The 12,647-nt window shown below is 40.8% G+C and overlaps 1 protein-coding gene across 1 annotated transcript in view; it reads right to left on the bottom strand.

Moving 5' to 3' along the window:
• DYNC2LI1 (dynein cytoplasmic 2 light intermediate chain 1) overlaps nt 1–12,647 on the bottom strand; it is a 48,103-nt gene that overhangs the window by 311 nt on the left and 35,145 nt on the right. The window contains exon 12 of the mRNA XM_083175707.1: nt 9,261–9,353. Coding sequence (XP_083031833.1) covers nt 9,261–9,353 — 93 coding nt within the window. The remainder of the gene's footprint in view (nt 1–9,260; nt 9,354–12,647) is intronic.

The following is a 12,647-nucleotide window of genomic DNA, read 5'->3' as shown; positions in this document are numbered from 1 at the left end:
TACGATTTTATAGATTAAGTTCTCCGCTTCAGACAAATTGTTCATTTAGAATTACACGTTGTATTGTTGTTTGTTTAAAAATTAACTTTTCACCCAAGAGTTCTTTCCTGGGATGCATCTATACGGTATGGCTAAGATGATCAGTTTAATTTGCACGGGCCATGTAGTGTATATATATATATATATATATATATATATATATATATATATATATATATATATATACAAAGGAGAAACCCTTTCCTGCGCTTATAAGACTAGAGCAGCACCTCTGAAGGGTCTTCTGCTAGACAAGACCCAATCAAATAGACATAGAAAAAAAAGGGGGGGATCAGGGTGCGCTGAAGAACAAATAGATATCACTTAAATAGTTGTATGTTTAATACAAAATATAAAAAAGTACACTTGTATACTTTATACAATAAAACACCCTTCACAGGGAAATTACAATCATGCAAAATATATAAGCATGTACAATACAACAATTGGTGAACTTTGATGGATTTTGCTCAAATTGGAGAATTTCAAAAACGCAGATACAGGGCCCAACGCGTTTCGTCTAGACAAGACTTCATCAGGGGCAGTAGACACTATGGAAATTCAATGTATTAAATACCATAGGGATCACGTATCTCAGAAACAGTCCAGAAACAAGCTTCCGGCAATCAGAAAAAAGTGGATAAATGAAAATATTCCTAATTTGCTTTAACCAATTCAGGATAGATAGTGGCAATAATATCCTCCAAGCACATTTAATAATTAAGCACCAGTCACATACAGCAGAGGTTCACCAATTGGTGAACCTCTGCTGTATGTGACTGGTGCTTAATTATTAAATGTGCTTGGAGGATATTATTGCCACTATCTATCCTGAATTGGTTAAAGCAAATTAGGAATATTTTCATTTATCCACTTTTTTCTGATTGCCGGAAGCTTGTTTCTGGACTGTTTCTGAGATACGTGATCCCTATGGTATTTAATACATTGAATTTCCATAGTGTCTACTGCCCCTGATGAAGTCTTGTCTAGACGAAACGCGTTGGGCCCTGTATCTGCGTTTTTGAAATTCTCCAATTTGAGCAAAATCCATCAAAGTTCACCAATTGTTGTATTGTACATGCTTATATATTTTGCATGATTGTAATTTCCCTGTGAAGGGTGTTTTATTGTATAAAGTATACAAGTGTACTTTTTTATATTTTGTATTAAACATACAACTATTTAAGTGATATCTATTTGTTCTTCAGCGCACCCTGATCCCCCCCTTTTTTTTCTATATATATATATATATATATATATATATATATATATATATATATATATATACACACACACACCAGTGCCTTAAACATTTTGCTTAGCATGTAATGCTAATAGCCACTGCATGGCACCCAGCACATCTAAATCTCTGTTTGTTGTTACTCTACTGTATGTCATTTTATATACACTTTTTATGATTTTGTGTTTCTATATCCAGTAAAACAGAACCTATTGATATGTATCATTATCTCTCAAACATGTTCTACCTTTCACTCTATCAACTCAAAACAGTTAGGGCCAGATGTATCAAGCTTCAAAAGTGATACATTGGAGAGTGATAAACAACCAGCCAATCATTGTTCAAACCCAGCCTGCGACATGGTAGGTAGGAGCTGATTGGCTGGTTGTTTATCACTCTCCATTTTATCACTTTTTGAAGCTTGATAAATCTGGCCCTCAAAGAGAATAATGATTTGTCTCATAGGAGTACCTAGATCCCCACACAGCATTTGGTGCTGCTAGATCCTCCCAGATCTGATAAATGTTAGGTGCAGCACTTGCAGTCTCCAGATCCGATCCAATGCACAAACCGTATGTGTATGGGCGCCTTTACAGTACACGGACGCTCAGTCCCCTTCACTCCCTATTACATTTTCTTTCTTTCTTTTTTTTTTTTTAAATGCAGAAACTCTGCATAATGGCAGTTGCCAACTACTAAATTTACATGGAAAAAGAAGGTAACATGATCATGATATCCCTGGCCAGACTGACACATCAGCATGAAGCCTAAATATAGATAACTGTAAATGGCAAGTTGTCAGAGATTTCTGGAAGCACAGCTGTATCAAAGCAAAGGCCATACACTAATTACACTCTGGTTAGCATAGAGATTTTATAATATTATCAACAAATGAAAAGAATCAATGTCCTTGAATGAATTTACACAACCGTCCCATCAGATGTTGTCCTCCTTTCACTTCTGAGGGAACCGAGCCAGGAGCCAGGCGTATGTGGTGTTCTGTAACCACTGCAGCTTGTGCTACTGGTGACACATGTGGGGGCAAAGTACATTCATACTGTATATTGTACTAGAGACAGTGTGAGTTGTAAATGTGCTTCAATGTCATTCATTTAACACTTTCCTACTGCTTCCCCGCTCTATACTCAATTCTGCTTTTACTACAGGAAAAACTATGTTGTATGCTTATAGGAACACTTATAAAATGTATTATTACAGAATGTGCCTATGGGCCTGATTCAGAGATGTAGGTACAGTAAACCCGATAGTTTACATACACGGGAAGAGGTCTCCTTAAGACACTGATCTGAATCTAGCACCAATCCCATTTTAACTTTACAAGTTAAAACCCTATATATTTGGAGAAGATTATGCCAATAAATTGTTGAGGTATGGGCTCTCCCTATTGGCGATACTGGTCAAAAAGTGATCGGGAACGCCAAATTAGATTTTTTTTACGCATGTTTAAAGATCTGATTTGTTGGAGCTTTGTTTTTCTAATGTATGGCAAAGATCGGCTAACCGACCAACCGCTGATACAAGGGCGGAGAGGTGAGGGGATGACATCGCCGGTGTGGGCGAAGGAGCATTGAGGGGTCTGTATGGTGTCCGGCAGGTGTGTTTGTTCATTTAAAAAAGGGCACCGTGAACTGCCCCCGGTGCCATTTTTAAATTTCAAGATGGACATGGCGAGCCAATCATGGCCAATCACAATTAGACAGTGTGATACAGGGGACCGTAAGTCTGACGGCAGAGAAGAAGCTAGCAAGTGCTCCTGAACACTAAGTGGGCGGTGGCCAATGTAAAAAAACACATCTCTTGCAGCCCCCTAGGTGAAGATGTTACAACTTTCTGTGATTTTTTTGTCTTTTGTTTAATATTTCGCTTGCAGGGCGACAACAGGTGCATGCATGCCCTATATATCCAGGGGTGCTGACACTTGTGGTTCTCCAAGTGCCGGAAATGTCTTACATAATACATATAGACATAGCATTTTTTCCCAATTCCAGCCTAGCCCTAAATCTAGCTCTAAAACATTTTGGCAATATTGTGACTGATGACATGCACATTGTCAACATAATGAACATGTCAACCACGTTGACATTTCTGTATGCCGATATAATGTCCATGTTGACGTTGTCGATATTCAACACGTCGACATTCTTACTTATTACCATAATAATTTAAGTATACACATTGAGTATCCCATATTTTGAATACATAATTTTTTTAGCACGACTGAGATTGTAACACGTTTGCTTTCTGTTGGTTCAGTGTAAAACAAAATGGAGATTTATGGGCTCACAGCTAAACTTACATCCAACCAATCACAACCACTGTAGTTTGCTATTTTTTGCTTAATTACCTTGTTGTGTGTCTTTTTTTTTTTAAATTAAAATAAATAATGGTGCTGATTACACATCAACTGCCTATTTACTGCCTATATTCACAATGGAGATAACCATTTCCCACTCTGGTGTCCATCCGATTAGGTCTGAAGAGTGCAAGGTGCCATTTTCATGCATTTAAACGCTGGAAACGGCACCCATTTCAGCCCGATCTCACCACATTTGCTTAAAATTGCTTGCAACCTTATGGAGGTACGAGCGCTTTTAAGTGAATTCAGCCCGCTGTACAGTGCCGTGATGATTCGCACTCGTGAATCATCCGCACCCAACAGAATCGACCACTCTGTGTATACGTTTGATAGAAGTGGGTTTTCTGAAGCGTTATATGGCTATGAAGCGCTGTGGGATTGGCCCATGAAGCTCGCATGAGTGGGAGTACTTTAATCCAGGCATACGTTGGTGTGACTTTTATCACCATTCCCCACACACATCACAAAGGCTATATACAGCTACAGTATATACAGCTTTAACCAAAGAATTGAATCATTTTTTTTTATAAAATTGCTCTGAAATTAACATTTTGTTAATGACAGAATTAGGTCAAGAACATCCATTGGGACCACGCAGTGCAAGTGGCTTAAAATGGCACAAATGGTTAACATACACAGTAGGTAACTCTGGGCTCTTGACCTTAACAAGTTGCCTGTTATCATGTGCCTAGAATAAATGTACTGTAATACAAGTAGTCGCTTATCAGTGACATATGCTACTCACTCACTGATAAAGCAAGCTGCAAAAGTTATGTGGTGGTGTTACTGTCGGTCAGATGGTGAAATCAGATAAAGCAGAATATATAACTGTCTAAACAAATAAAATAATCCCATCTCATGAAATAAATGGACTCATCTTATACCTGAGTCACCCCCTTTACGTTTGGTAATGATGGGAATACGGTCACTAGGTCGACATACATTAGCTCGACCACTGAAGGTCGACTGGGCTTAGGATGACACCTGAAATAGGTGGGCACGGCTAAGATCGACCGGGTTGGAAGGTCCACACAATCATTAGGTGGACAATAGGAAGGGTTGACATTCAAATGGCCGACATGAGATTTTCACGTTGATCCACGATCAGATGGCGGCTGCTCTCCAACAGCTTTGGTGATCTAAATAACTGCAGTACAAAACTCCCCAATTCTAGGGTAATCCAAGCAAATATGGGAAGGGGACCCTGCTGTACAACACAGTGTCAACAAAAGTTCAGGTGCCCTGGCATTCATAGCTTGATACATAAGACCAATACTTGAAAATGTGGAACCGTATTTTTGCGTATGTATTTTACGGCCATGCACTTTCATAAAGAGGCCCCTTACAGGCAAGATTACATCTAGGTGTTGTGATCTCATAACAGGACAAACAAGCTTAAAGGTAATTAGCAAATCATCTTTACCTTTACTCACCGCTCTACATCATCTCTGAAAATTGCATCACTGGCTCCCTGTCCAACACACAATACAGTTTAAACACCTCAAACATTCCACTCTCTTCTAAATCTTAATCAAATTTTTGTCCAGGCCACTCGACTCCTCTACAGGCTGCAGTTTCACCTTTGCGTTCTCTCACTCTCAGGTCCAAAATTTCTTTTATACTGCCCTTCTTCAGTGGAACTCACTCATTCTGTGACTTTCTGAAAGTCTCAACAACTTCAACAAACTTTAAACATTTAAGACTCGCCTTCATAAAAACCATCTACCCTCTAATCTCTCTACACAGCTCCTCTGAAAACCTTTCACGTTCATTCTAACATCTTCAACTGTAAGGTGCAACAAGTACAACCAAAACAACACGCAACCAGGAAGGCACACTGTTACACCACCCAGAAAATACTCACAGCTTAAGTAGAATGTGCCCGGGGAGTATTTGACAATGGCTCACCCAAAGCACCATATGCTTACTTAATAGTAAAAGTAATCCAGCAAACCACAGATTGCTTGGAGGAAGCCATGCCTGTGAATGTCATAGATGACCAGGATGAATACCCTGTGCAGAAGCAAAGAGACCACAACAAAGAATCCAGGTCTTCTTCTTGGACTAAGAAGAACCACAGCGATAATGATCTCCTTGCTGAAATGGCAGATATACCTGAAAGAAAGGAAATCACATCCAAAAAAGCAGACCTTCTCCTGCTTGTTTGACCTCTGCCAATTGGTTAGACCAGGCCCAATGGACTTGGTAGCCCAGAACCCTACGACCTCCTAAAGTCTTCCCTGCAAAAGTTCACACTTATGGTCTTTTTTATTATTCAATATAGAAGCAATGGTTGTGAGCAGGATTGTGGTCTTTGCTAATCAGGTGCTTCCACTGAAAGAGGAACCTCCCAAATCTATGTGTCTTTATATGCAAACAGATATGTGTCCAGAAACACTGCAAGAAGTACGAAAATGGGGGCGTGGCCTGGAGTAGCATGGTGTAGGACATTCTTGCCAGCTCTCCCGCTTTCATCATGATAAAAATTCTGCTTTGGCGATAGGATCCTTTCCAGCCTGACTTCATTGGTAGCCTACACTCTGTAGCCCCTATTGAGCTACATTGTTGTGTTGCTGTATACTTACTATCCGGTGATCTCTGCGGCCTGGTCTGGTGGTGTGGCATTCCTGGCTCCAGCAGCTGTGTCCCTGTGCAGTGTGCGTCTGGTGTCTTCCATTTACTCCGTGGGTCCAGCTGACACTGTTGTTTCTCCTCACTCACCCCTCCTGGTGCCTGGCTGTGGTTTTGGGAGCTACAGTCCCCGGTGGCCATTCACTCATCCTGCTGATCTGCTCGGCATGCTGGCAGAGACCCGCGGCCATTTGGTGCTATCCTGTATTCACGGCTTGCTTGCTGGCACAGTGTGGGTAGCGGTGTGATGGGGATGGTGACACGATTATTATTGTTTTGACTTTTCTGCTGCCTTCGCTACAACTGTTGCCTACTGTTCCACATTTGTCTGTCTTAGTTGCAGTGGTGGTGAGATAGTCTTAGTGGCATGCTAGCCGCTGCCATCTTACTGCTGGTTTATATATGGTGCTTTAGGCCTCCCATGGTAATGAGTTCCCAACAGTGTGTCATTTCTTCTGTAACATGGAAAGCTCTCTGCAACAAATTCTACGGGTCATTACTACTTCCACTTTGAGGCTTCTCAATAAATTGGATGCTGCACCTATGGATATAATCTCTTTCTTATGGGAAATGCAGTGCAGGAGTTGATCAAACTACGTATTTATCTGACTTTTCAGATAATATCTTCTATCTTCTAGATCTATTTATTTCAATGTTTCTGGTGGATGCTAAATCCTTTTACCACTCTGTTTCTGGATGTCCTGATGATTCCTTTAAGAATGCCTAGTCAATTTTTAATAGATGCGCCAAGATTGTACAATTTGTACACTGGATGCCCTTATGTATATCCCTGAGCGAGCTGGAAGAGTACTGTGTCTACGATTTTCTCCTTTAAATCTGTAGAATACTGGCCGGACTAGGGGGTATCGCCGTTTTGGATAACATTTATATAGTCCTATTTTTTTTTTCTGTATTTCCTTTTGTTCTGTCTGTGATTTTATATATCCAATTTCTCAATTTTATAGTTTACTTTTCTATTTCTATTTTCTTTTTGTGATATATGTGGTTTTGTATAATGTTACTATTGCTTAGCATATGGTATTCACTCTTTTATATCTAGTGGGAAAGCTGAGTTAATTCTAGATTTGTTCAGTTTATCTGGATTTCATATATTCCCTTTATACTGTATGTTAGATTGTTTTACATGTCAGATTAAGGTCAGGTATTTTGTGCAAAATGACTTTATACCCTTGTATATTGGGAGACTGGGCCTACCCTAGTTAAATCCATTAATCTATTGTCCCTGTCAGTTATGTGTTCTATTATCCTGTGTTTGGATGGGAGAGTGGATCAGTTAGATAGTATAGTTAGTGGGAAGAGTGGACCTTTGTTTTGGGATCCAGGTATACCTAGTTTGGGGGTAAGTAATACAAGGTGAGGGTTATGCGGAGGTTTGCTTTGGGTAGTTCTGTTTTATTTTCCTTTCTTAGGTAGGCATTGCTATATAAAATATGACAATATTCTGTTTTCGAATGTGTGAGTTGATTTTGTGCACCTTAGTATGCAAATATTATTTCCTTATATACTCCGGTTTATTTCTGACTTGACGTACCCGAATGGTGCGCGTAGTTTACTACTGTCTGCTAGTATCAACATCCATTCCTCATGGTGCACTTTAGTCCATGACTATCAGTGCCTTTTCATACTGTGCATTCCCCAAATGCTGCAACAGAGTGTGAAGCTCTTGCAAGTGTATACTTCAGCTATATACAGTGCCTCTATGGAAGTTCTAGATCCATCCAGGACTGTGTATGGGCCTGTAGCCAGTCCTCACAGTATACCAGTCTATACACCGCTATGTTAGGTACTTAGTCTTCCCCACGAGGATTAGCCTTTTTTAGGCATCCACACTTTCTTTCATTCTTCAAAAAACCAAATCGTGCCTTCAGTTCCTGAACCGACTTCATAAAATCCCAGAAACCTCACAGGGTGTTGCGGCTGTATAATACTGGCTGTGGCTTCTGTAAGGGCTCCTGAGGAAGAGTTTAGGCCCCCAGGTGACTGATGATCCTCTTCCGGGGACAGGAGCGGGCTGAATCCTAGGTCAGCGCCGGCAGGAATGGGCTACATAACACTGGCTTTTCCATAGCCTGATCCCATAGGGCAGGGATGGGCAATTATTTTGGCCGGGGGGGCCACTTAGCAATTCCAGTAAATATTCGCAGGCTGCACATAAAATTCATATTGCGCCACACGGTATAAACTCAAAAACAAGGCTGTCTTACTTGTTTTGTAGGTAGCAGCCCGCCCATAGCACAGAGACAAGAAGAGAGCAAAGACTCTCCCTGTCTCTCCTCCAAGTAGCCTCCATCCACACGGCACATGCTGCCCGGGATCCCACCTCCTGCAGCCCTGCACAGCCTGTGGATCAGCCAATCACTGAGCCCCATGCACACGGCACACACTGCCCGGGATTCTGCCTTCTGCAGCCCTGCACAGCCTGTGGTTCAGCCAATCCCAGAGCCTCTGGCATCTACCTAGCACACTACATGACAGCTGAGCTGTTGCTTGGCTGCCCTGCACTGCTGTGCGGCGCTGACGGCTCAGCTCTCACTCAAATGAATCAGGGCAGTGGGGAGCCGGGTTATGCAGAGCCGCTGAGGAAATCCCAGCCGGCTGCCCCCACGTGGAGTGCAAAACATGTCCTCAGCTGCCATAGGGGGATTCAAACAACCTATATAAAAAACAAACTGGACTTGTAAATAAAAACAATACTTAGCTACTAAAACTCTGTGCCTCTCCTGCAGGTACTAAATTAAAAAAATGGGCGAAGCAGCCATCATGATTATACAAACAGGTCACTGTAACATAACCTTTCATAACATGTATAATAAATTACTATATCTGCTTCTGATAAGATTAGACTAACACCGAAATTCTCATATCCAGTTCTCCCCATGACTATAAAGATAACTGCAACTGACCTATAGTTACCTCTACAGGAGCTTTATACCAGGGTGTATTCACACTTACCAGATCCTTTTGAGACCGCATAGCATCAATCTCTCTTTCAGAATATTGTGGATCTTTTGCTGGATCTTTTATTTCTTTAGCGTCGTTCGTATCCTATGCAAAAAGATCACATTTTAATTTAGATCAATTGTACCGGTATGGAGGCAAACATGCAGAGGAACCCCCAGATTATAAATGTCTTAATGAAAAGAAAAAAAAATAGATCATCAATCTATAAGGAAAATCTTAAGGTGCCTGTTAGCTCTGACCACACTTGTTACAGGCGTGTTTTTCCCTATGTCCACTGGACTGCTACATTGTAGATCCGGATGTCTTGATATAGGACTACTACAAAACATAAGAAACAGAGGGAAGCCACTACTTAATCTGAACATTAATGGGGAATCTGAACATAAATGGGGAGACTCTGCTCCTAGCATGAGTGCAGAATGACAATCTCATCACAACTCATGGTGCAAGATGTTTACAATTGAATTGAGGACAGAAAATGTGATAGGCACTAGGGATATGGTTGGGCTGCAAGAAGGGAGGGATAAGGTTATGCTGCGGGAAGGAAGAGTTAGGCTTAGGGTTAGATAGGAAAGAGGTTTAGCCTACTTGCCCACCAGGCGTTGGGATGCCAGTGTTTGTCTTGTAACCGCGGGCATTCTAAGCGGCGAGTTCCCATACTCAACCCTAACTTCTTATGTTTCCCATATCACATGAACAACAACATACATTTAAACAATGTATAAAAAAATTAAGGAACTCCATTACAGGCAACTGAAGCCTCTCCCCCATCTTAAGGACACTGTTCTAATGGATGTAATACATGTTCAACTGCTGATTATAGGCAGGAATCTGAGCTTACGTAACATCTGTGTTCCAGTCCTTGTGTATGAGAGTAATAGACGTACAGTGGGGATCGAAAGTTTGGACACCCCAGGCAAAAATTAATTTTAATGTGCAAAAAGAAGCCAAGAAAAGATGGAAAAACCTACAAAAGGCATCAAAATACAGATTAGACATTCTTATAACATGTCAAAAAACTTTGATTTTATTTCCATAATGTACACTTTCAAAATAACAGAAAACAAAAAATGGCGTCTGTAAAAGTTTGGGCACCCTGCAGAGTTAATACCTTGTACTGCCTCCTTTGGCAAGTATCACAGCTTGTTTACGCTTTTTGTAGCCAGCTAAGAGTATTTCAATTCTTGTTTAGAGGTATCTTCGCCCATTCTTCCTTACAAAAGTCTTCCTTTTCTTTGAGATTCCTGGGCTGTCTGTGACGCACGGCTCTTTTAAGGTCTATCCATAGATTTTCAATTATGTTGAGGTCAGGAGATTGTGAAGGCCATGGAAAATCTTCAGTTTACGCCTCTTGATGTAATCCACCGTGGATTTGGGGTGTGTTTAGGATCATTATCCATTTGTAGATGCCATCCTCTCTTTAACTTCAGCTTTTTCACACATGGCATCAAGTTAGCGTCTAAAATTTGCTGGAATCTTATTGAATCCATTTTTCCTTCTACTCGTGAAATGTTCCCTGTGCCAGTGACACAGGGAACAACCCCAAAGCGTGATTGATCCATCCCCATGCTTAACAGTTGGACAGAGGTTCTTTTCATTAAATTATGTGCCCTTCCTTCTCCAAACGTACCTTTGCTCATTCCGGCCAAAAAGTTCTATTTTAACCTCATCGGCCCACAGAACTTGATTCCAAAATGCATCAGGCTTGTCTATATATTCATTTGCAAACTTCACTGCTGATTTTTGTGGTGAGGACGTAGGAGAGGTTTTCTTCTGATGACTCTTTCATGAAGACCATATTTGTACAAGTATCTCTTTATAGTGGAATAGTGTACCACAACTCCAGTGTCTGCCAGATCTTCCTGGAGGGATTGTGCAGTCAAATTTGGATTTTGACTTGCTTTTCTCACAATCCTGCGAGCTGTCTGATATTTTTCTTGGTCTTCCAGATCTTGCTTTAACTCCCACTGTTCCTGATGACTGCCATTTCTTTATTACATTCCGAACAGAGGATATGAGCATCTGATAACGCTTTGCTATCCTCTTATAGCCTTCTCCTGCTTTGGGAGTGTCAACTATTCTCAGTTTCAGTGTTCTACATAACTGCTTAGAGGAACCCATGGTGCTGATTGTTGAGGCAAGGTCAGATGAGTCTGGGCTTTTAAAACCTTTGAGATTGACATCACCTGGTCTTTCCAGACGACGATTGAGAACAATCCATGACACTGCCAGGTCTCAGCTGTCCAAAAGGGGCTGGTCGTGCTATAAACTCTGCAGGGTGCCCAAACTTTTGCAGATGCCATTTTTTGTTTTCTGTTATTTTGAAAGTGTAAATGATGGAAATAAAATCAAACTTTTTTTGACATGTTATAAGAATGTCTAATCTGTAATTTGATGCCTTAGGAGATTTTTCCATCTTTCCTTGGCTTCTTTTTGCACATTAAAATGAATTTTTGCCTGGAGTGCCCAAACTTTCGATCCCCACTATATGAACAGGAGGGGACACCGAGGGGTTTATGGTTATCCTGATAACCTGACCTGCCTCTTTCCGTTGCATAATAGGGGACGCTAGAAAAATAGTTTTTCTTCAAATCCATAAAGGTGCCCATACACAGTACAATAGCTGTGTGTGATGAGATGCGCGCTCCCGCACAAATCCCATCGCACAGCTCAAAAAAGTGTGTGCTGCACATTTTAACTAGATCGCATCGCATGGCATTCGATGCCCATAAGACATACAATAATTGTACCGTGTATGGGCACCTTAACTCTAAAATGCTTCTGAAATAATCATTTACTATTTAGTAATTCATTTACTAAATATAAATAGCACACTTCAGGCATTTGCAGTGTTTATAGATCACCCAAATCAAGAGAGAACATAAAACAGACACATTGAATCATACTTGCACTGTACGATTATATCCATAATAAAAACAAAGCACACTAATTGTAGGCTTTAAAGCGCCAATCTTATTTGTAATTGGCCAAACAACAAGGTTGTATTTACTTTTATCTGACAAAGGTGTTTCCCAATCTGCTGAGTTGGACATTTTATGTAGAAGTCCTCAATCTACAGATCTGCTGGTGATTGCGGGACAGAGAGAAACCACCGCAGCATACACAGGGGCAATAATGCAAATGTGAATGGGGCATCATGGTATTATAAATCACACTCTGTCACTGCTAAACTCGTTTTCAAAACAGAACTTGGGGGTAAATATATGAAGCTCAGAGAAGTGGTATCTATCTCCATTAAGAACGTTATGTGCAAGGTGATAATGCACCAGTCAATCAGCTGCAATATTTAAATTGACAGTTAGGAGCTGATTGGCTGGAGCATTATCACCTTGCGCATAACGTTCTTTATGGGGATAG

Source organism: Crinia signifera, chromosome 3 (genome assembly GCF_055691185.1).
Source record: "Crinia signifera chromosome 3, ASM5569118v1, whole genome shotgun sequence".
NCBI classification, from domain to species: domain Eukaryota; kingdom Metazoa; phylum Chordata; class Amphibia; order Anura; family Myobatrachidae; genus Crinia; species Crinia signifera.
The sequence above is the reverse complement of the archived record's forward strand: the minus strand, read 5'-3'. Positions and strand labels throughout refer to the sequence as shown.